The sequence below is a fragment of the Lissotriton vulgaris genome, chromosome 8 (genome assembly GCF_964263255.1).
Source record: "Lissotriton vulgaris chromosome 8, aLisVul1.2, whole genome shotgun sequence".
In the NCBI taxonomy this organism is placed as follows: Eukaryota; Metazoa; Chordata; class Amphibia; order Caudata; family Salamandridae; genus Lissotriton; species Lissotriton vulgaris.
Genome location: NC_141696.1, coordinates 1,562,664,515 through 1,562,689,785, shown reverse-complemented (window position 1 = coordinate 1,562,689,785; position 25,271 = coordinate 1,562,664,515). Strand labels below are relative to the sequence as shown.

General features: G+C 52.7%; 1 protein-coding gene across 1 annotated transcript in view; it reads left to right on the top strand.

Moving 5' to 3' along the window:
• Positions 1-3,808: 3,808 nt before the first annotated feature.
• The window catches only part of VTCN1 (V-set domain containing T cell activation inhibitor 1), a 210,484-nt gene continuing 189,021 nt past the window's right edge, over positions 3,809-25,271 (top strand). Inside the window, exon 1 of the mRNA XM_086933554.1 lies at positions 3,809-4,138. Within this exon, the coding sequence (XP_086789680.1) occupies positions 4,107-4,138 (32 nt within the window). The 5' untranslated portion in view covers positions 3,809-4,106. The remainder of the gene's footprint in view (positions 4,139-25,271) is intronic.

Below are 25,271 nucleotides of genomic sequence, written 5' to 3'. Positions count from 1 at the left end.
GGTGGGGCTGTTCTAGGGACAACCCTGGACAAAGCTATGGATGTACCAACCTGCAACAACGAGTGAATGAATAATCTAAAACGACACCTCGGCTATCAGACGTTCTTTACAACACCCTACCACCCGCAGGACGCATCGGATGTCAGCCAGAGTCATGAACTCGACTCACGGCAAAACCAGAGGAATAGCCCTGCTACCATAATATGAGTTTCACATATTTTCTACTTCTAAGTGTTCCACCTTTTGCACTTTATGGGCCCGATTCACAGAACTAATTTAAGACAAAATCCTAAACTTACTACCATTTTGTTATTCACAGAAGGCACTTACTCCTTTCGGTATTCACAGAAGGCACTTACTCTTTTCGGTATTCACAGAAGTTAGGCAGAGTGTGGCAGAGCGCAGCTGTCTCCAGGGCGCATAGAACCTGAAACGTTTCCTGAGATAAAGGGGTTCCGATCCGTACAGGGCTGCATGAGCCAAGGTACGGGCTTTAAATGTAACTCTTTGAGCCACAGGGAGCCAGTTAAGGTCGTGTAGATGTTGCTTCATGCTCGTCCTTCCAGGAATGCTAAGAAGAGCCCTTGCAGCAGCGTTTTGTACTACCTGCAGTTTCTTCAACTGGGACCCTGGCAAGCCAATTTACAAAGCATTTGCATAATCAATGCGAGAGAGGATCAGGGCGCGGGTGAGCATTTCCTTAGCTGCCCTGGGTAGGAGGGGTAAAAACTTCCTGAGTGATTTGAGAGTCCTAAAACATTGCCGTACTAGTTTCTTAATCTGAGTGGAGAATCGAGATCTTCGTTGAACCAGATCCCAAGGTTTTTGACTGGATGGCCGCAGAATTGGGTAGAGGATAATCTGCCGGCCAGAACAATTCCCTGAACTGAGGGAGAAAAGTCCCATACAAAAGGATTTCCGATCTTTCCTCATTACACTTGAGCTGGGCAGAAAGGAGCCATTTAAAGATGGCAGTGAGGCAGGCTTTAGCACAAACAGGGAATAAGTCATCTTTTTCCAAGTGAAGAGAAGCTGGGTATTGTCCACGTATGCAATGACCTTAGCTCCCAAGTCCTCCGCCAAGTAGATCAGAGGGGTGACATATATGTTAAAAAGGAGTGGGCTCAGGGAAGAACCCTGAGGCACTCCCGTAGTCACCCTTTTGGGAATTGATGAGGACGGGGGCAGCCAAACTTGCTGCGATTTATCTTCAAGGAATTATTTAAACCAATTCCAGGCTAGTCCAGAGACACCGATATCCGAGAGACGGCCTGTAGCTGGGAGTGTGGCACCGTATGAAAGGCACTTGATGGTAAATAATGATGGTTAAGAACATGTAATCTCCATGGCTACTGTTTATTGAAAAAAGTTTGTATGCTGATAGCACATATTGTTATTTTAAGCGTAATAAGTAAGAATGGCATAACTCGGCAAACCGATTCAGTAATTAAGTTTGACGCATGTTAATACTCTTATAGAGGCTAAAACGCTGTTTTACGGGAGGGTTGGGTTGGTGTAGAATGGGACGCCGTAAACAATTCAGTGATTTATATTGACATGTACTAATAAGCACATGATGTTAATGGCAACACATTTGATTTTAACTTCACAGACATGAATCATTGACGAAGGGCCGTAACGGCTTGAACTGCATTGGGTTAAACATATGTCTGCACTTTTGAAGCAAGGGATTTTACATGCTGTATTAAAGGCGATTGGGCATGATACATGCACTTGAAAATTGGAATCACCTTGCATTGAATAATTCAACAAACGAACAATAAAAAACTAAAAATACGAACCGAAAACAGTGGATTGTGGTTTAAATTTGGTTTACGATGAAGTTCATCATGGAACATGGTGTGCTGCATCCTGGGACTGATAGTACCTTGTACAGCAGTGTGTTGCCTACCATATGAAAGGCGGCAGAGGGATCTAATAGAATCGGGGCCACCAGCGTCTAAAAGGCTGTCCGATTGCTTCAGCAATTTCCACGAGAGCTGTCTCTGTGCTGTACGTGGCCCTGAACCCTGATCTGGCTGCATGGAGCAAGCCAGATGCAGCCACAAAGCTGTTTGTTAGCAGCTTTCTCAGAGGCTTTCGCCGCGGCCAGAAGAAGGGAGACAGGGCGGTATCAGGCTCGAATGAAAGGGTCCAGGGAACTTTTTTTTAGCAGAGGCAGAAGTTTGGCCTGCTTCCAATCTAGGGGAACAGAACAGTGGCGGTCTGCAGAGACATATTAATCAGAGTGTTGACCACTGGCTTAACTTCCCCATTGCCATGGAGTCTTGGGAAGCAATATGTGTAAATTCCGGCCCGTCAAGGAAGGTGATGGGGCGAACTAGATGTCGGCAAACTCGGGAAAAGTGTCCCTGCCAAAGCAGCGGTGCTGATCCCGAAATTCACCTGAATCGCCTGAATTTTGTCAATGAAGAAGCAAGGCAGTTTCTCACCCCAGGCGCCCGAGGTGGGTCGGGTGAGGTGCTCAGCGCTAGTAGGGGGTCGGAATCTCTGCACGATAGAGAACATTTCTTTGCCATTCTTTTTGGAAAGGGCTATGCGCGCAGCATAGTGTAGGCTCTTAGCTTGAAGCATATAAGCCCACCTTGACGCCACTTTAGCGGGTGGACGGGAGGCCAGTCTCGAGCGCGTTCTCATTTTTTACAAATACCGTTTTTGCCCTCTGAGTTCTTTAGAAAACCATGGTTTAGAGGAGGGATCTCTGGATCGCTTGCCGGACGTGGACGCGGATAGATGCTCCCCGACCCCCGCATGCGAGGTCCAGCTCGTGCCTCTCTCCAGGGCTCCTCCCAGGTCGGGTATCTCCCAAAGCCCAGCTGAAGACGGTCGGATCGAGTTTGTGGGAGGGTCTTCCTGGCGATGCTGGTTGTGTGGGTGGGAATTTTGAATATTCCATGAAAAGTGGAACAAAAAAGGATCAGTCCGGGCCACTTGGAGGGATCTTTGACACAGACAGGGACATTGGAGCAAACAGGGTGTAAGATGCGCCCTCCGTGGTGTGTAGGGGGCTGACCCATGGGGAGAGCTGGGCGAGGGTCGCTGGTATCCCCGGCCTCCATCGAACAGAAACTCTCGTCTTTTTAGGATCTGCAGGAGTTTTAGCTGAAACTTTCAACCTCCCAGGCCAGTCCAGACTCCTATCCATGAACTGCCGGCCCTTACTTACTGTTCAATTTAAGAAGAACATGTCAATCACCACATCGCGTCCACATACCCCAGTGGTTTCACACCATCACATAAATGTGTCCAACAAAACATGTGAAGTGAAGGCAGAAAGCACCTCACGTGCGCAAACCCACGGAGCTGCTGGATGGCACTCGCCAGTTTGCCCACCTGATCATCACCGCTTGCTTTCGTTGCCTAAAAAAGGTGTATGCTTGATATACCCCAGGGGTCGGGACACACACCTGTTCAGCGCCAGAGATACCCCTGCGCGTTATTAACCAACCTACCACAAGCAGGGCTGGGCACACACACCTGCTCAATGCCAGGATACCCTCACGGTGATAGTGCGCGCTACAACCAGACATACCCTGACAGGCTGCACCTCAGTCGAGAGGCCTAACAATGCAGGGGCAGCTCTCGGTGGCTCCTCAGCTCAGTTTGCACTGTCCCGGTCGGGGTGGGGCCAAGACCGGCAGAGGGTGGTGTCTGTCGCTCATGACAGTGACGGATGATGGGCTAAAGGAATGCCCCAGCGCCTCGCTTTGGATCAAGAATTTGCTGTCACCGCTCACCGGGGAGAGGCCGCAACACCCCCCCCCCCCACCCCCGCCCCCTCGCTGTGGTATAGCGCCCTGCGGTCGTACCCCCTCCCTGTATAGCGCCCCGAGGCCGCCCTCCCCGTGTCGTATAGCGCCCTGCGGTCGCACCCCCTCCCTGTATAGCGCCCCGTGGCTGGAGGGATCTCCTCTTCCTGGCGCCGCCCCGGCCGCACCTGCTTCATTCACGGAGCTCCGGGCACAGGGACCGTCCTCCAGTCGGGAGAGACAGACAGACAGACTGGAGCTCTACCTCTGACCCCTGCGGGCTCACCCTAGCGGACGGCAGGCGCTCTATCCTCTGAGCTACCTCGGCAGCTGAGCATGGCCACCGCCGGACAGATCATATTCAGGAGGTAAGAGGGGGGTGAGGTACTAAGACCCGAGCAAGCGCCGACACCCGGCGTCAAGGCGCTGCACTCCTATATCTGGGCACCTGTCGAGGGGGTGGGGGCGAGGGAGGGGCAGGGATCGGAGGGTAAAGTGAGGGAACTAGTGAGGGCGGTGCAAGGGTGGACCCCCTGAGGGCAGTGGAGGCGGTGCATGGGTGGACCCCCCTGAGGGCAGTGGAGGCGGTGCATCGGTGGGTGCATGGGTAGACCCCCCTGAGGGCAGTGGAGGCGGTGCATGGGTGGACCCCCTGAGGGCAGTGGAGGAGGTTCATGGGTGGGTGCATGAGTGGACCCCCTGAGGGCAGTGGAGGCGGTGCATGGGTGGACCCCCTGAGGGCAGTGGAGGAGGTTCATGGGTGAGTGCATGAGTGGACCCCCTGAGGGCAGTGGAGGCGGTGCATGGGTGGACCCCCTGAGGGCAGTGGAGGAGGTTCATGGGTGAGTGCATGAGTGGACCCCCTGAGGGCAGTGGAGGCGGTGCATGGGTGGACCCCCTGAGGGCAGTGGAGGCGGTGCATGGGTGGACCCCCTGAGGGCAGTGGAGGAGGTTCATGGGTGAGTGCATGAGTGGACCCCCTGAGGGCAGTGGAGGCGGTGCATGGGTGGACCCCCTGAGGGCAGTGGAGACGGTGCATAGGTGGACCCCCTGAGGGCAGTGGAGGCTGTGCATGGGTGGGTGCATGGGTGGACCCCCTGAGGGCAGTGGAGGCTATGCATGGGTGGACCCCCCTGAAGGCAGTGGAGGCGGTGCATGGGTGGACCCCCCTGAGGGCAGTAGAGGCGGTGCATGGGTGGACCCCCTGAGGGCAGTGGAGGCGTTGCATGGGTGGACCCCCTGAGGGCAGTGGAGGCTGTGCATGGGTGGACCCCCCTGAGGGCAGTGGAGGCGGCGCATGGGTGGACCCCCCTGAGGGCAGTAGAGGCGGTGCATGGGTGGACCCCCTGAGGGCAGTGGAGGCGGTGCATGGGTGGACCCCCCTGAGGGCAGAGGAGGCGGTGCATGGGTGGGTGCATGAGTGGACCCACCTGAGGGCAGTGGAGGCTGTGCATGGGTGGACCCCCCTGAGGGCAGTGGAGGCGGTGCATAGGTGGAACCCCCTGAGGGCAGTGGAGGCGGTGCATGGGTGGACCACCTGAGGGCAGTGGAGGCGGTGCATGGCTGGACCCCCCTGAGGGCAGTGGAGGCGGTGCATGGCTGGACCCCCCTGAGGGCAGAGGAGGCGGTGCATGGGTGGACCCTCCTGAGGGCAGTGGAGGCTGTGCATGGGTGGACCCTCCTGAGGGCAGTGGAGGCGGTGCATGGGTGGACCCCCCTGAGGGCAGAGGAGGCGGTGCATGGGTGGGTGCATGAGTGGACCCCCCTGAGGGCAGTGGAGGCTGTGCATGGGTGGACCCCCCTGAGGGCAGTGGAGGCGGTGCATAGGTGGACCCCCCTGAGGGCAGTGGAGACGGTGCATGGGTGGACCCCCTGAGGGCAGTGGAGACGGTGCATGGGTGGACCCCCTGAGGGCAGTGGAGGCAGTGCATGGGTGGACCCCCCTGAGGGCAGTGGAGGCTGTGCATGGCGGGACCCCCCTGAGGGCAGTGGAGGCTGTGCATGGGTGGACCACCTGAGGGCAGTGGAGGCTGTGCATGGGTGGACCCCCCTGAGGGCAGAGGAGGCGGTGCATGGGTGGGTGCATGAGTAGACCACCCTGAGGGCAGAGGAGGCGGTGCATGGGTGGACCCTCCTGAGGGCAGTGGAGGCGGTGCATGATTGGACCCCCTGAGGGCAGTGGAGGAGGTTCATGGGTGGGTGCATGAGTGGACCCCCTGAGGGCAGTGGAGGCGGTGCATGGGTGGGTGCATGGGTGGACCCCCCTGAGGGCAGAGGAGGCGGTGCATGGGTGGACCCCCTGAGGGCAGTGGAGACGGTGCATGGGTGGACCCCCTGAGGGCAGTGGAGGCTGTGCATGGCTGGACCCCCCTGAGGGCAGAGGAGGCGGTGCATGGGTGGACCCCCTGAGGGCAGAGGAGGCTGTGCATGGGTGGGTGCATGGGTGGACCCCCCTGAGGGCAGTGGAGACGGTGCATGGGTGGACCCCCTGAGGGCAGTGGAGACGGTGCATGGGTGGACCCCCTGAGGGCAGTGGAGACGGTGCATGGGTGGACCCCCTGAGGGCAGTGGAGGCTGTGCATGGGTGGGTGCATGGGTGGACCCCCTGAGGGCAGTGGAGGCTGTGCATGGGTGGACCCCCCTCAGGGCAGTGGAGGCGGTGCATGGGTGGACCCCCCTGAGGGCAGTGGAGGCGGTGCATGGGTGGACCCCCCTGAGGGCAGTAGAGGCAGTGCATGGGTGGACCCCCCTGAGGGCAGTGGAGGCGGTGCATGGGTGGACCCCCCTGAGGGCAGAGGAGGCGGTGCATGGGTGGACCCTCCTGAGGGCAGTGGACGCTGTGCATGGGTGGACCCTCCTGAGGGCAGTGGAGGCGGTGCATGGGGGGACCCCCTGAGGGCAGAGGAGGCGGTGCATGGGTGGGTGCATGAGTGGACCCCCCTGAGGGCAGTGGAGGCTGTGCATGGGTGGACCCCCCTGAGGGCAGTGGAGGCGGTGCATAGGTGGACCCCCCTGAGGGCAGTGGAGACGGTGCATGGGTGGACCCCCTGAGGGCAGTGGAGGCAGTGCATGGGTGGACCCCCCTGAGGGCAGTGGAGGCTGTGCATGGCGGGACCCCCCTGAGGGCAGTGGAGGCTGTGCATGGGTGGACCCCCTGAGGGCAGTGGAGGCTGTGCATGGGTGGACCCCCCTGAGGGCAGAGGAGGCGGTGCATGGGTGGGTGCATGAGTGGACCCCCCTGAGGGCAGTGGAGGCTGTGCATGGGTGGACCCCCCTGAGGGCAGTGGAGACGGTGCATAGGTGGACCCCCCTGAGGGCAGTGGAGACGGTGCATGGGTGGACCCCCTGAGGGCAGTGGAGACGGTGCATGGGTGGACCCCCTGAGGGCAGTGGAGGCAGTGCATGGGTGGACCCCCTTGAGGGCAGTGGAGGCTGTGCATGGCTGGACCCCCCTGAGGGCAGTGGAGGCTGTGCATGGGTGGACCCCCTGAGGGCAGTGGAGGCTGTGCATGGGTGGACCCCCCTGAGGGCAGAGGAGGCGGTGCATTTGTGGGTGCATGAGTGGACCCCCCTGAGGGCAGTGGAGGCTGTGCATGGGTGGACCCCCCTGAGGGCAGTGGAGGCGGTGCATGGCTTGACCCCCCTGAAGGCAGTGCAGGCGGTGCATGGGTGGACCCCCCTGAGGGCAGTGTAGACGGTGCATGCGTGGACCCCCCTGAGGGCAGTGGAGGCGGTGCATAGGTGGACCCCCCTGAGGGCAGTGGAGACAGTGCATGGGTGGACCCCCTGAGGGCAGTGGAGACGGTGCATGGGTGGACCCCCTGAGGGCAGAGGAGGCAGTGCATGGGTGGACCCCCCTGAGGGCAGTGGAGGCGTTGCATGGGTGGACCCCCTGAGGGCAGTGGAGGCTGTGCATGGGTGGACCCCCCTGAGGGCAGTGGAGGCTGTGCATGGGTGGACCCCCCTGAGGGCAGTGGAGGCTGTGCATGGGTGGGTGCATGGGTGGACCCCCTGAGGGCAGTGGAGGTGGTGCATGGGTGGACCCCCCTGAGGGCAGTGGAGGCGGTGCATGGGTGGACCCCCCTGAGGACAGTGGAGACGGTGCATGGGTGGACCCCCCTGAGGGCAGTGGTGGCGGTGCATGGGTGGACCCCCCTGAGGGCAGTGGAGGCTGTGCATGGGTGGACCCCCTTAGGGCAGTGGAGGCAGTGCATGGGATTGGGTGGCACCGCTTTGGGAAGTCGTGGTGGGGGTGGGCAGTCGGGGGCTGGCAGAGAGGAGCACCAGGGGCAGAGGGCGCCCCCCGACGGGGAGGGCGGCAGTGACTTGGCCCACGCGGGCTTTATTTCGCTCATTTCTGATGGTGCAAAGCGCCCGCGCTTGTGCTCAGGGTCACTCATTGGCACAAGGAGTGCACAGCGCTGCATTGCTTCTGCGCTCGCTCGGCGCTATGTATCCCAGCACATACATGCACACACACATACATGCACACATACACATGCCCTAAGTGGGGGTTCTGGAGTTCAGGCGGGTCTGCAGCAGGCACATGTCAAGCGCTGCGCCCGCCCCTGCCCTGCTCTGGGGTTTTTCGGGCCTCTGCAGGGCCTCCAGGGAGGGGGCCAGGCCCCCACCCCGACCAGAGGCCTGACCCCCACCCCGACCAGAGGCCTGGCCCCCACCCGACCAGAGGCCTGGCCCCCACCCCGACCAGAGGCCTGGCTTCGGCAGTGAAGAGACCACAAGTTCACTTGAGCTGTTAATGGGTGCACCGCGCACCCTGTCCTGAGTCCGAGGCCAGGGGTCCACGTGTGCCAGTCAGAGCCTGCAATGCCAGCGCCCTGGGACCCTGGGGACAGGGGGGGGGGCTCTGTGGTCACAGGTCAGCACCCTCACTGCTGCTGGTGAGGGAGGGGGGAGGGGGTTCTGTGGTCACAGGTCAGCCCCCTCACTGCTGCTGGTGACAGGGGGGGGCTCTGTGGTCACAGGTAAGCCCCCTCACTGCTTCTGGTGACAGGGGGGGGGGCTCTGAGCACGGAGGTCAGTCCCCTCACTGCTGCTGGTGCCAGAGGGGGGGGGCTCTGTGCACACAGGTCAGCCCCCTCACTGCTGCTGGTGACAGAGGGGGGGGGGGGGGGCTCTGTGGTCACAGGTCAGCCCCCTCACTGCTGCTGGTGACTGGGGGGACTCTGTGGTCACAGGTCAGCCCCCTCACTGCTGCTGGTGACAGAGGGGGGGGGGGATCTGTGGTCACAGGTCAGCCCCCTCACTGCTGCTGGTGACTGGGGGGACTCTGTGGTCACAGGTCAGCCCCCTCACTGCTGTTGGTGACAGAGGGGGGGGGGGGCTCTGTGGTCACAGGTCAGCACCCTCACTGCTGCTGGTGACAGGGGGGTCTCTGTGGTCACAGGTAAGCCCCCTCACTGCTTCTGGTGACAGGGGGGGGGCTCTGAGCACGGAGGTCAGTCCCCTCACTGCTGCTGGTGCCAGAGGGGGGAGGGCTCTGTGCACACAGGTCACCCCCCTCACTGCTGCTGGTGACTGGGGGGACTCTGTGGTCACAGGTCAGCCCCCTCACTGCTGCTGGTGACTGGGGGGACTCTGTGGTCACAGGTCAGCCCCCTCACTGCTGCTGGTGACAGAGGGGGGGGGGGGCTCTGTGGTCACAGGTCAGCACCCTCACTGCTGCTGGTGAGGGGGGGGGGGCTCTGTGGTCACAGGTCAGCCCCCTCACTGCTGCTGGTGAGGGAGGGGGTTCTGTGGTCACAGGTCAGCCCCCTCACTGCTGCTGGTGACAGAGGGGGGGGGCTCTGTGGTCACAGGTCAGCCCCCTCACTGCTGCTGGTGACAGAGGGGGGGGGGCTCTGTGGTCACAGGTCAGCCCCCTCACTGCTGGTGACAGAGGGGGGGCTCTGTGGTCACAAGTCAGCCCCCCCACTGCTGCTGGTGACGGGGGGGGGGCTCTGTGGTCACAGGTCAGCCCCCTCACTGCTGCTGGTGACAGAGGGGGGGCTCTGTGGTCACAGGTCAGCCCCCCACTGCTGCTGGTGACAGAGGGGGGGCTCTGTGGTCACAGGTCAGCCCCCCCACTGCTGCTGGTGACAGAGGGGGGGGGCTCTGTGGTCACAGGTCAGCCCCCCCACTGCTGCTGGTGACAGAGGGGGGGGGCTCTGTGGTCACAGGTCAGCCCCCCCACTGCTGCTGGTGACAGAGGGGGGGGGGCTCTGTGGTCACAGGTCAGCCCCCTCACTGCTGGTGACAGAGGGGGGGGCTCTGTGGTCACAAGTCAGCCCCCCCACTGCTGCTGGTGACAGAGGGGGGGGCTCGGTGGTCACAGGTCAGCCCCCCCCACTGCTGCTGGTGACAGAGGGGGGGAGCTCTGTGGTCACAGGTCAGCCCCCTCACTGCTGGTGACAGAGGGGGGGCTCTGTGCACTCAGGTCAGCCCCCTCACTGCTGCTGGTGACAGAGGGGGGGGGGGCTCTGTGCACACAGGTCAGCCCCCTCACTGCTGCTGGGGACAGGGGGGGCTCTGTGGTCACAGGTCAGCCCCCTCACTGCTGCTGGGGACAGGGGGGGGCTCTGTGGTCACAGGTCAGCCCCCTCACTGCTGCTGGTGACAGGGGGGAGGGGCTCTGTGGTCATAGGTCAGCCCCCTCACTGCTGCTGGTGAGGGGGGGGGGGCTCTGTGGTCACAGGTCAGCCCCCTCACTGCTGGGGGGCTCTGTGGTCACAGGTCAGCCCCCTCACTGCTGCTGGTGACAGGGGGGGGACTCTGTGGTCACAGGTCAGCCCCCTCACTGCTGCTGGTGACAGAGGGGGGGGGCTCTGTGGTCACAGGTCAGCCCCCTCACTGCTGCTGGTGACAGGGGGGGGGGGCTCTGTGGTCACAGGTCAGTCCCCTCACTGCTGCTGGTGCCAGAGGGGGGGGGCTCTGTGGTCACAGGTCAGCCCCCTCACTGCTGCTGGTGACAGAGGGGGGGGGCTCTGTGGTCACAGGTCAGCCCCCTCACTGCTGCTGGTGACAGGGGGGGGGGCTTTGTGGTCACAGTTCAGCCCCCTCACTGCTGCTGGTGACAGAGGGGGGGGGCTCTGTGCACACAGGTCAGCCCCCTCACTGCTGCTTGTGACAGGGGGGGAGGGGCTCTGTGGTCACAGGTCAGCCCCCTCACTGAAACTGGGGGCAGAGGGGGGAGGGCTCTGTGGTCACAGGTCAGCCCCCTCAATGCTGCTGGTGACAGGGGGGGGGCTCTGTGGTCACAGGTCAACCCCCTCACTGCTGCTGGTGACAGAGGGGGGGGGGGCTCTGTGGTCACAGGTCAGCCCCCTCACCGCTGCTGGTGACAGAGGGGGGGCTCTGTGCACACAGGTCAGCCCCCTCACTGCTACTGGTGACAGAGGGGGGGGGGGGCTCTGTGCACACAGATCAGCCCCCTCATTGCTGCTGGTGACAGGGGGAGGGCTCTCTGCTCACAGGTCAGCCCCCTCACTGCTGCTGGTGACAGGGGGAGGGGGGGCTCTGTGGTCACAGGTCAGCCCCCTCACTGCTGCTGGTGACAGAGGGGGGGCTCTGTGCACACAGGTCAGCCCCCTCACTGCTGCTGGTGACAGGGGGGGAGGGGCTCTGTGGTCACAGGTCAGCCCTTCACTGCTGCTGGTGACAGAGGGGGGGGGGGGGGCTCTTTGCACACAGGTCAGCCCCCTCACTGCTGCTGGTGACAGAGGGGGGGGGGGCTCTGAGGTCACAGGTCAGCCCCTCACTGCTGCTGGTGACAGGGGGGAGGGGCTCTGTGGTCACAGGTCAGCCCCCTCACTGCTGCTGGTGACGGGGGGGGGGGGGGGCTCTGTGGTCACATGTCAGCCCCCTCACTGCTGCTGGTGACAGGGGGGGGAGGGGCTCTGTGGTCACAGGTCAGACCCCTCACTGCTGCTGGTGACAGGGGGGGGGGCTCTGTGGTCAGAGGTCAGCCCCCTCACTGCTGCTGGTGACAGGGGGGGGGGCTCTGTGGTCAGAGGTCAGACCCCTCACTGCTGCTGGTGACAGGGGGGGGGGGCTCTGTGGTCACAGGTCAGACCCCTCACTGCTGCTGGTGACAGGGGGGGGACTCTGTGGTCAGAGGTCAGACCCCTCACTGCTGCTGGTGACAGAGGGGGGGGGATCTGTGGTCACAGGTCAGCCCCCTCACTGCTGCTGGTGACAGGGGGGGGGGGCTCTGTGGTCAGAGGTCAGACCCCTCACTGCTGCTGGTGACAGAGGGGGGGGGGATCTGTGGTCACAGGTCAGCCCCCTCACTGCTGCTGGTGACAGGGGGGGGGGCTCTGTGGTCAGAGGTCAGCCCCCTCACTGCTGCTGGTGACAGGGGGGGGGGGCTCTGTGGTCAGAGGTCAGACCCCTCACTGCTGCTGGTGACAGGGGGGGGGGGCTCTGTGGTCACAGGTCAGACCCCTCACTGCTGCTGGTGACAGGGGGGGGGCTCTGTGGTCAGAGGTCAGACCCCTCACTGCTGCTGGTGACAGAGGGGGGGGGGATCTGTGGTCACAGGTCAGCCCCCTCACTGCTGCTGGTGACAGGGGGGGGGGGCTCTGTGGTCAGAGGTCAGCCCCCTCACTGCTGCTGGTGACAGAGGGGGGGCACTGTGGTCACTTGTCACGAAGACGTTCATCTTTTGTGTTGTATTGTTGTTTACAATATGCTTTTAAATGTGATGACAATGTGTGACTCAATAGTGTCTCATTCCTTTCAAAGACATGTGTAGTTGACTTGAAATGTCTTTTTAAAAAAACGAAATGAAGCTGAATGAAGCTGATAAACTTTAGAATTAATAGTCTACGTTTGATTTAGATTCAAATCTAATACCTTCCCTCAACACCCTGTTTGTTTTTCCAATGTATGGGTGGGGGTGGGCAGTCCAGGAGTTACGGCCCCGCGCTTGGCCTGATGTCATCACGTGTCAATAGCACATGGGGGCAGAGGGAAGTTATGCCAACCTTTTGATGGGCTGGTGGGAGCAGCAAGCGGCATGGCGACCCTGTAAAACTACGGTTACGCTATATTGATGACCTTTTTATTATAAGGTAAGGAAGTCAAGAAGAGGCCACCCGTTTCGTCTCTTTACTCAATATCAACGAGTATGATCTGAAATTCGAGGCGCATCAGTGAGTAGTGTGTACATTTTTTGAGATACTCAGATCCCTGTGATAAACAAACACGTCATTAAGAAAGCTGCTGGCCATACCCTGCTTAACGCAGAAAGTAGCCATCGAGGAATCTGATGACCAGTGTTCCGTAGGGTGAGTTCCTCCGGGCTCGCAGGAACTGCAGTTCAGACTCAGACTAATGAAGGCGGCGACCTCCAATGACACTGTTATCAGATACATTTCAATGTATGGTACCACCTCGAAAGACTTCAAGAAATGTCTTACAAAGCATTGGGGGATTTAAAAAAACTGAACCCACACTGATTTATGCTTCAGCGGATTATCTCAACATCTCGTATAGGAGGGGGAACTCCTTGAGAGAAAAATTGTGTGTTAATGATATATCAGGTGCCAAACAAATAGGCTCTAAGTTACAAGGTTTCTATACCTGCATGTCCTGCAAAGCTTGCAAGGACAGTACTAATGTCAAGAGAGTCTTTTTCAACAGTGAGAGATATCCAAAAACATCTTACATGCTTATCAGATTTTTGCGTTTACGTTTTGACATGTCCATGTTCTAAGAGTTATGTTCTCCGTACCATGTTCCATTCGGAATAAAGATAAGGCTTAACCTGCGGCACGTCATTTTGAGGAAGAACACAGGAGCAATAAAAACCTTTGTGTTTCTGTGTAATTGATCGTATCCCTCAGAATGTTAGGGGGAGATCAGATCCGTAAATTGAGACAACTGGAAACCAAGTACATAATGGAATTAGATACTAGAATCCCTCAGGGGCTCAACTTTGAAGAGGAATTGGCATGCTACTTGGGGGAATGAGTCACATGGGTGTGTACATATGTATTTCCTTGACTGTTCTATTTAAACAATTGTGTTGATAGTGCTGGCTCTATATGAAGCAACAGGAGTCTTCTGCTGCTAGGTTTTTACCATATCCACTTAATTGATTTTTAGTGTTCTCTTTTGTATTATAATTTTTTTATTTTGAACGGTGATTTTTTGTCATTTTGTATGTTTTTATTAGGTTCAATCGTGCAGCTGATCTTCTACAGGAGCACTTTAATGAAATGTATCTATGAGATTATGAAATATGCCACTCGAAGTTGTATATTGTACATCACAATTTATATAATTTAGGAAACAATATGTGGTATTCCATTATCTAAGTATATATCAGAGGTATGGGAAAACATTTTATAAGAAAGCCCACTTGGGCAAGATTGTCTTTGACAATTTCCCTCAAATGCATGTTGCATGTGTTCCTATTAAATTATATATAAGGCTCCCTGTTTTCCCTTTTTACTGATTTTTACACATAAATACAGACAGAAAAAGATTTATTTTCTTGTTTGTATTTATTTTGAAATGTGGATAAAAACAGAAATTGGGTGCTTTCTGAGAGATTCTAAATACACTTTGCCATGACTGCCAGGCCAATAACTGTGTAGATTGATAGGTAACAGGGTTAAAAAAATGAATTTTAGGAAAGAGGTTTAAACAGCGACAGATATGCACAAGGCTGGTACTAAAATGTGCATATTTTCATATAAGCGCATTGATTTATCTTCTGCGGGTGTTCATATCACTGAAACCTGGCAGGCATTCAAGCATGACTGCATATTTATTGGTCAAATAAATGTGGAAATATACCAGTTTCAGCTTTATTTTTTTCACAAACCCCATAATAAATATGGATAAATACAGATAAAGTTGACAAAAAATAAATATGGATAAATACAGACGGAAATGTTAAAAAAATAAATACCATAAAACCGGGAGCCCTAATTATATATAATGTTATAGATATCAAATGACAGCATACCCGTATGAGCAACATTTGCTGTGAGCATTAAGACATGTCCTTCTTCAAAGATGGACTCAGTAGCGGTCCGAGGTACAACCCCAATGTGAACATGTTGGCAGACATAGTCTCTAGCATATATGGGTATTGGTGACCTGAATGTAGGGACTAGGTTTGGATTGTATTGGTTGCCCATCGTGGTGGTATTTGTCCGGTGCGCATCCTGCCTTTTTGCTTTGTTAGAGAGACTTAATTGAAGAGCTCCTTATATGTTACAGATACAAAATAGAATATATATATATATATGCTTACTTGTAGAATTGTTTTCTTTTTTTCATATTTACATACATCTCTGTATTTTTTTAGAATTGTTTCCACAAGAGGCATTTATGAATGAATTGTATGATTATTAAGTGCTTATTGATTCCTCCCACACTACACTATGAGGGATTACATTATGATAGATATTGCTATTACAAAATTGCCGACTTATTGTAAGAACTTGTTAAGACTTCAAACAGTCCATTTTCTATTTTCAAAGCGTTCATGATTTTTCACGTTGTTTGTAATTAAATTGAAATGCTGTCGGAAAACTTGGTTTCCTTTACCCGTGATCAAGGCGTTTATACGCCGAAACGCGTTGGGTTTCTGGCTTTTGGAACTTTGACTAAACCACCCCATGCACCTTACCAATTGAACCTCTTATTTATGGATGGAGTATGCGTTTGTAGCTCTGCTACTGCTGTGTGAAGTTTACATATGTGTATATATATAAATAAATATATATATACACATATATGTGTGTGTGTGTGTGCAAGCAATAATGACACACTGACAAAAATCAAATGCAACTGTTAACTGCATAGGAAAAAACACAAGAATATAATTATTGTAAAGCACATGCAGATAATAAAGACTTACAAGCAATGTTCCCTCTAATTTTTTTCCTCTGTGTGCGGCAGTGGAGGGTCTCTGTGCTCTGCACCCATGGCTATGTGCGCCAGGAATTAAACCGCACATGTCTGTGGCGCCAAATTGCAATCAAAACGTTTACTTTAAAAAGTGAAAAGATTGTGCATTTTCACACATACAGCGCCACAATAAGGGTCTTAAGGGCAGTTTGCAAATTGGATAAGCACGCCATGACATGAATTGGTTACACTGGCAAGTGCACTTCCAGTTTAGAAAAGCACAAGACGTCAATGGTGGTTCCATCATAAGATTTTAGTAAATATTCTTAACTGGCGCACGGTTCATTGGGTGGGGAAATATTGTGAGCCTATACAATATCACATATACACAAGAAGGGAGAGGGCCGTTCAGACACGTCAAGTGGCGTCACTAGATGAGTGACAGGGTTGCTTCTCACGGCGATCCTTGCCATTTTTCCAGTGCTGATAAACTCTATCTAGGTCAACTTTCCCATTCAGGAGGTAGGCCTTTGTCCTCATCAGCATATCCAAATGCTTCTGCTCTAGTCTATTCCTCAATTTACTCTTGATAGTATTCATGAGGCTGAATCCTCGTTCACAGTCTGCACAAGAGGCTTGAAACAATGTGCAATATCAACATATAGTATCCCAACTGGTATTATTAGAAGACAGTTAAAGAGGATATGTTTTAAACATTATCAGAAAGGAAATAAGGAGACTTTCTTAGTTATAAATGTGCTCATGGCATCATATTTATCCAAAACAAGGAATGAACAAGTTACAGTTGTAGCAGAACTGTAGTGAAATAAATAATACAACCCTAATTGTACTTGGTACTCTGTTTGTGCAAGTGATATAAACGGTGGCAACGTAAGTGACAATGTGATCAGCAAAAACGGCGCAAGGTGACTGGTGCATAAATATATACAGTGTGTCGAGGAACCAATGTGGTTCCAGCTGAATTGTGGTGCTTGGTTCTGCTTTGGGCTGGTTGTAGTTTGGTTGAGCCACCTTGTGTGTTGCGCCTATGATTGCACTGAGTGGTCAACGGCGTTTCGATCCTCATAATTTGGGATCTTCATCAGGACTGGGTTGGTTTGTCATCAGTGCTGGTAGAAACTCCTGGCGGTGTTCGCTCTGAAGTAAGATAAATCCAGGTGATCTGTAGAATGCCTGAAGGAAGGGTGAATCAGAGATAGTAAAGGAAGTCCCGTCGGGCGCGATCAGGAATCCGATCCAGTGGTGATCATGGGCGAAAGGATAAATCTGAAGGCTAGGCAGAGCGGGGATGGTAATGGAAATACCACCGGGCGGGTTCGCGGCTCCGATCCAAACGCAATCGGTGGCGGGAGAATCAATCTCTTACAATGGAGCTGGCGGGGCTGTGTCCGAGTGAATCAGAGTTGCAGAAACTTTGTGCAGACATCAACAAGCTGAGGCAACACACTATACTGAGCAGCAGTGTGTACAGTGAAATTCACCATGTCTTGAAAGGTGGTAAATAACCCACCCTTTAAATGTTCTGCCACCACATATTTATAGTCTCTGTCCTGTCAAACAACATCTTCTGGTGTTTCACAATCACCCAGGGCCAAGACATTTTTATTCTTTTCAACAAGGCTTTCAATGTTCTCAGTCCCAAAATCAAAATGTGATTGTGTGGCTATTGCCTGGATCTCAAAACTTGCCCATTCTTTTAGCTCAACTTGACTGCCAGCAACACATTGTTCATGAGAATCTTTATTTCCTCAAGCATAGATCTTTGGCGTTCAACTACTTCCATTCTATTTGCTTTGTCAGTGGCAATTTCTGTCAGCATTGCCTGCACTCCAAAACCAAACCTAGCAACAACACTTCTGTTTCTCAATATCACCATGGCAGACTTGTGTTCTTTGCTAAGTAGAAGGCATTTCATGTAGTCTAGTTTCCAGCCATTGCTCCATTTCTTCCCTGTGGAAAAGTCCCCAACAATCTTGGCTTTGGCACATGCTTTGCAAATCAAGCCCACGTCTGGACTGTATTGAAATAGTTCCGAGTTGCATGCGAACCTTGCTTTGTGACTTCTGTGTCTCCGCCTCCACAACTTCCTTCCTCCACTCTTCCTTGAATACAAGGCAACATTTCTTCCTTTGTGGTGAAGCACTGCACTCTCCCGAAGTTACAGCTTTGCGCTTGAACATTTCCGTGCCCGCCGGTTTGAACCTGCTGTGCCACAAAGCCTGCAAAATAAGGAACATGGCTTATGTTGACGCGTAGCTCATGAATGCCATCTGTTATACTACAATGTACAAGATGCACCACAGTTTAACTCAACCCAACAATTAACTCTTCTGCTTGCACTCACGTGCGCCTCTTTAAATGTATGGGGTACTCTCTGCGAAACCTGCAACAAAAGAAAACATGGGTAAGTATATATGGTACTACAATGTTCAAGATGCACCACAGTTTAACGCAACCAAACAATTACCTCTTCTGCGTGTACTCACGTACGCCTGCTTAAATGTGTGGGGTACTCTCTGCGAAACCTGCATCTGAAAATGCACTAGTTTAACTCTACCAAACAATTACCTGTTTGTTCTGCCTGTACTCACGTCTGCCTGTGCAATTGTCTTTGTAGTACGGTCTCACGAACTTGCAAAAGAAAAAGGGGTGCAGATTGTGAATCTATTTACCCAGCAACCCCCAACCCAACGGGGAACGTAAACAGAATTACCTTGTCTTTGTGGTACTCGCACCTGACCACTCAAATCCAAATACCTTACAGACTGGAAACCTACAAGTGAAGACAAGTAAGTCAGCAAACGCCCAAAGAATTACAAACTATGCATGGGACCGGTCAATAGGCCCAAAAGGAAAAATATCCAAATAGTTACCTGGGATTCCAGCCTAGGACAGACAGGGGTGTGCCCATGTGTCCCATTATTAGCATCCATTATCTTAAACTGGTCTATAAATCTGAATCCCAGGGGAAAGCGGCATCAAAGAAGGTGTAACACAAAATACAAACTGTGCAAATGGTTGATGTGGGTGAACAAGGTAACCCACAGGATGGCTGAGAAGCACACACTCCATCAAAAGATACCACCTGAAGATGCTGCAGTGGCGCGCAAAAATATGATAACTACGTTCAAGAAATTTTCAGGCAACCATAAATATGTCAAGATAACTGAAGAATGATGGACCTGCTGCAGAGTGATCTAAGTTTTGCCTACTGGAAGTTGACTCATTAAGTAGCCGAGGAGGTTAAAATGCCTGGTGAAAAGCTGGTGAACCATGCAGATCAAAAATCACATGCAATGTAACTAGGTCAGTGCATTACTGCTTCTGTCAGCCAGCTCATTTTGTTACTTGCAGTTTATAACTTTAAATCCTAATATAGAACAGTAACCTATTAACTACCAAACAGCTGCATTTCAATTCATTGCAATGGCAGAAAACCTGCGACAGACCACCCGAGCGGAAGGATAACAGCTTTTGATTGTAATAACTTAAGGGTGTTTTTGAACAGTAAATAAAACATTTTTAAAAACGCAGCCTGCAATTTAAAAACCTGCATCAAGAGAATAACCTTCAATCTTGTTTTACTTGCAGAGATTTTTACATGTTCCCCACATCTTCATTGCTTTGATTTTGTTCACAAGAAAATGTCACCCTGAGCCATCGAATGCTAATCATAAGTACATTGACATTATGAAAATGTCACATACGCAATCTGAAACCTTGGCATAGCCTGAGACACATGATATTGGCATGTAATTCATGCCACAAACGTCATGTACAAAAATGGCAGACTCACAATTCCAGGAATGGATACCCTAAGGAGTGAAATGCTTTTGTTCTGTTCACATACTGAAATTGTGGATTCAAAGCTGCTGTCAAATGAAGGAAAAGGGAAGCACTGGGAAATAAAATAACTGCCTAAGATCACACAGTTTGGTCAAGTGGGGAAGCCGGCAGTCTGTGTTACATCAAATAGTATGCTTTATATTTAACTGTTTGATGGGCTACATCAGTACTGTACATGAAATAAATTCACTAATAACGTGTCAAATCAAGCTGTGCAGGAAGCCATTCCGGAAAAAAGTACAAAGTTAAAGCAAAGTAGGTTGCTTTATTTTAATGTTCACCTCACGGACTTCCCCGACGTATCATAGCGCCCGATTTTAGGAGAGGCTGACCAGCGCAGTGTGTGTTTACTGAAATGCTATGCATGCATTAAAGAATCCGGAAATGCCTCATCCATTCCTGTTTGTATTTGCAATGACTGAGTGTAAACACTATAATGATCACAATCTATATCTTAAACTGGTGCATATGTGATACACCGTTGTCAATTATTTCCCCAGCATGTTGTTGATGCGTCATACTGATTTAGTAATCTGAAAGTGTTCAGGTAGTCGATCGTCAGTATTGTGAGGAAGTGGACCTCCTCTCCTCTTTACAATGTACAGCAACATCGAACATTGGTCACTGTGTGTTCTAAGACAGTGGTTCCCACACTTTTCACTCCTGTCCTCAGGACCCCCACTGAATCACTACTGGAAGCCGGGGACCCCCAAGCAATGTGTACAACTTAAATTTCTTTTTTAAAACGCCTTTTGAAGCAGAGGCAATTTCAAGAGGGAGATAGCCTGAATTGGGTCTATTGGCATGGACACGTATGCATACAGCAGTTTAATATTTAGTGGTACGCAAGGGCTTGTGGAAAGTAAGCAATCAGAAGCACGAAAATGCGTGCCCCTTTTTCTTCCCTGTCCCACTCGTTTTTTGTGCCTTTCTGCCCTCTGTTCCACTCGTTTTCCCCTCATTTTTTGTGCCCTTCTGCCCTCTGTTCCACTCGTTTTTTGTGCCTTTCTGCCCTCTGTTCCACTCGTTTTCCCCTCATTTTTTGTGCCCTTCTGCCCTCTGTTCCACTCGTTTTTTGGGTCTTTCTGCCCTCTGTGCCACTCGTTTTTTTCCTTGTTTTTGTGCCCCTTTTGCCTTCTGTTCCGCTCGTTCCCCAGCCGCTGTGGCCTTTTGTTTAAGTATTACTGTTAATCAGAGCCCCTTCACGGGCTCCGATTAACAGCAATACTTAAACAAAAGGCCACAGTCTGCCCAGCGCTTTACTAACAAAAGCATAGAGACAGTTTCCAAACACAGCGTGTGCTAAAGTTTGCGCTGTGTTTGGAAACTGACTACGCTTTTGTTAGTAAAGCGTGGGGCAGACTGTGGCCTTTTGTTTAAGTATTGCTGTTAATCGGAGCCCGTGAAGGGGCTCTGATTAACAGTAATACTTAAATAAAAGGCCACAGTCTGCCCCGCGCTCCCACATAGCCTCCTCACGACCGCTCCACCGCATGGAAAAGTGACTCATGTTTACGCCGCTCGCTTCTTTAAAGTGTCCAGCGGCGCAACTCTCTCTAGCGACATCCTGTGTGCGCGCTCCACGCGAGGTGGTGCGCGATGACGTCAGGGGAGGTGCGCGCGCGTGCCCTAGAGGAAACGGTGCTTACAAGTAAAAAAATAATAATGGAGCAAAACATAAGCAGAATTTAATACTTGGAACATTCATAAATCAAATGCAAGAGAAACAAAACACAAGCAAGTAATAATAATAATACTGAACGCCCACTGCAAGAAATAAGAAATAAATCCAGTCACAGGAAAGCACAGAAACATAAAAAATATATGCACAGAATACATCAGATGATTGTGACACACATATAAATGAATGCCAATAAGCCGGAAGACATACAGACACACATCACAATACCAACAATCAGAGAAAATTCCTCACCGGCTCGAAAAGCTTCATCCTATCCCGCACAAGACAAGCTCCCAAATGACAATCCCGGGGCCAAGTGACTCCTCAAGCCGGGAAATACAACCATGAGCGGACGTGTCCGTCCCTCAGGAAGAATCCGCAGCTTTTCCAAGTCAAGAGACCCCAGGTTTATAATATTCTCAATGCATGAGAAGACATCCTCTACAGCAAGGAAACCCAGAGAATCCAGATGGGAGATAGTGTATCAGAAGTGGGAAGTCTGACTTGTGGCGTACCCCAGGGCTCAGCGCTATCCCCACTCCTGTTTAACATATATCTACAGCCCCTGATTAACACACTAGCGGGGATGGGCTGTCGGGTGTTTAACTATGCTGACGACACACAGCTGCTGCTGGGCATAGATGACACAGCACAAGCCCAGTCACACGCTCAGGACATACTTAGATATACGGTCCACTGGATGTCCACCAACCAGCTTAAAATTAACCCGGAAAAGACAGAGGTGCTGATAGTACCATCCAAGTGCTCCTCCTGGAGTGACATGTACTGGCCCCAGGAGCTGGGCCCAACCCCACAGCCAGCAGCCATGGTTAAAAGTCTGGGCATTAAATTGGACAGTGCCCTCTCAATGACCAACCAGGTTTCCACCGTGGTTGGCACTTGTACAGGTCTTCTAAGACAGTTGCGCAAACTAGTCCCTCTCCTCTCCCAGTCGATGCTACGCACAGTGGTCTCGGCCACCATAGTGTCAAGACTCGACTATGGCAATGCGCTCTACTTAGGCCTGCCAAAAATGCTAACAAACAGACTTCAGGTAGTCCTAAACGACGCCGCTAGACTTATTTTCAACCTTCCGCGGAGAACGCATGCCTCTCCACTATTAAAAAGTCTACACTGGCTGCCAATTGGACAGAGGTTCGTTTTTAAAAGCCTCTGTATAGCCCATAAAGCAGTGGCGGCTGGTGGATTTTCAAAGTGGTGGGGCGAAAAGTTCTGTACTATTCAGTGGCGGCTGGTAGATTTTCAAAGTGGTGACATGCTCCTATCACTCGAGAGTACTGCTCTGCTTCCGGAGATGTGTACCTGCCCCATAGAATAATACTGTGCGTGCCCCATGAGACGTACACTGCCTGCCCCCCAGAGACTTCTACTGGCTCTCTCTCGGCCCCAGAGGTGTTTTGCTCTGCTCCTACCCATGAGGTCACCATACCCTTTAGGGGGCTCCGCGCCAGTCACCTTTGTGCTCTACTCTAATCCCAGAGAGCTCTCCCTGCCCCCGACCTCCGGACAGTTTTGTCCTACTTCCATGGGCGCTGCCTGTTCCCCAGGGTGATCTGAACCTAATCTGCAAGAGTTTTGCTTCTATTCAGGACGGCCCTGCCCTCCTTCACTATTCGGATGACTTCCCAGAGCTCTGTTTCTACCCCTCACCGCTGAAGTGCCATTCATTCACCCCTGTCCCCACCCCACGGCGTGCACACCGAGAGCTCTCGTGCTCAGCATTTGGGGCCCTTTTGATTCTGGCGTGTGTCGATGTTTTCGTGCGGGCAGAACTGAAACAGTGTACAGCTAGCCTCGGTTTATTTTGACTAACCAAAGCTCCTCACATCCAGAGAAACCCAGCTGCACGTGAAATGCTGCTTTACTCGTTGCCTGATTAATCGTAACAAATGGATATGCCCTAATACTCTTTTTGTGAATCGTACATTTCTCCCTGCTTCTTCAGTGAGAAAACTCAAGGTCAAAGAGGACAGGGGAATGAATACATGGCGATGATTCTGCCAGACGCAGTCGCGTGCAGACAGTATCCCCAGGGTTTCGTATACATTTATGGGCAATAAATAGGAGACAGCAGGGTCACAAGCTTATATTTCAAAAGGACCAAAGTGCATGGCGCAACGACTCATTACCGCGTTGCACAAATAACAGCTTGTTTGCATTCTGCTGGACAGAGATATATAATTTAGTTCCAGGACCATTACAGATGCGAACCCCAGGCTATATAGTTTACAAAGTTCGACCATTTTCTGTTACATAACACTCATTTGATCGCGACATCTGCTTTAGTTTGAGTGCGTACCTCGAGGACATATACATGTTTTTGAAGACTGTCCCATCACTTCTAAGACACCAACCACAATAGATCAGTCACGGCTCGCTCACAGGGGGGTGGGGATAAATAAAATAAAAAACTTACCTTGTCTTCACTTGACCGGGTCCGCACCATCTCTGCTCTGGGGTCCCGTTGGCGCCTAGACTGATGGCTGCCAACTTGCCGATGACGAGAGACAGTAGTAGCCAATCCTGATGCTGCTCTCTTTAGAGGAGAGCTGCTCTCTAAAGAAAGTAGCATCAGGATTGGGCTGAGCATTAAAAAAACGTCGTTCGTTTTTTGAGTAATGGGGTACGTTGCATTAGGCAGGCAAACCCCTAATCGGTGGTTTTTTTTAAAACCACATAGTTATCTAGTTAAAGAAGCCCTGCCGGGCAAACACCACATGCGCAGTGAGTGCGCACTGTGCCGGCACAGAGTCAGTCCAGCGCCACCCAGTGTCAGACAGTGCATACTGTCCAAGTCCATGACACACACCACGGCCGCAGGGCAATAATTATCGGGCAATTTATTCGAGCGGCGCGTTAATTTATAAAACTTTTACTAACGCGCCGCTCAAATAAATTGCCTGATAATTATAGGTGGGGCAACGCCCAAACGCCCTAATGGTAAAACCGCCACTGCCATAAAGCCATCTATGGGAAGGCCCCGACCTACATCAAGGAACGGATTGAGATATATAGACCGGAAAGAAATCTCAGGTCCTCTGATGCCAAACTCCTTGTATGTCCTTGTTTTAAACTGGCCACAATGGGAGGGAGATCCTTCTCGGTTTTACTATCGAACCTTTGGAACGCCCTGCCTTAGACACTCCGAAAGGAGGGGAATCTACTCCGTTTCAGGAAAGCCTTGAAAACTAACTTGTTCAGAACAGCACTCAGCTTAGCTTAAGTACTCCACCCTTTTTTATATCCCGGATGTTATGTTCTGTGGTCAAAGCGCCCTGAGACCTGTAGGTGACCCGGCGCTATATAAATCCACTATAACAATAACAATAACAATAACAATAACTACGCTGACAAACTAGTACCCTTGAAAAACCATCACAACAAGCCAGATAGGAAAAAAGCCTCCTGGTTCAATGACGACCTCAAGAACTCCAAAAAGAACTGCCGCACCCTCGAGAAAGCCTGGCGAAAAAACCCAACCACAAACAACATGACCGCCCTCAAAGACTCCACCAGCAAACACCACCAGCTGATCCGATCCACCAAGAAATCAGCATTCAAGGATCGACTCGACAACAATGACCACAACAGCAAGGAACTCTTCAACATCGTCAAAGAGCTTACCAACCCCAGCGCCGGCACCAACAACATCACTCCCTCTCAAGACCTCTGCGACTCTCTAGCCTCATTCTTCCACAGCAAAATCGCTGACATACATAATAGCTTCGGCGACCAGTCCACCCCCATTACCACCAAACTGAAGCCCCCCACCACCACCCTTTGCACCTGGAACCCGATCAGCACCGAAGACACCATCCACTTGATGAACTCCATTCACTCCGGATCACCAACCAACCCATGCCCCCACCACATCTTCAACAAGGCCGACTCCATCAACGCATCCCATCTCAGGGATATCATCAACTACTCCCTCAACTCCGCTACCTTCCCGGAAAGCTGGAAACATGCCGAACTCAGTGCCCTCCTGAAGAAACCTACAGCAGACCCCACTGAACTTAAGAACTACCGCCCCATCTTGCTCCTCCCTTTTCCTGCCAAAGTAATAT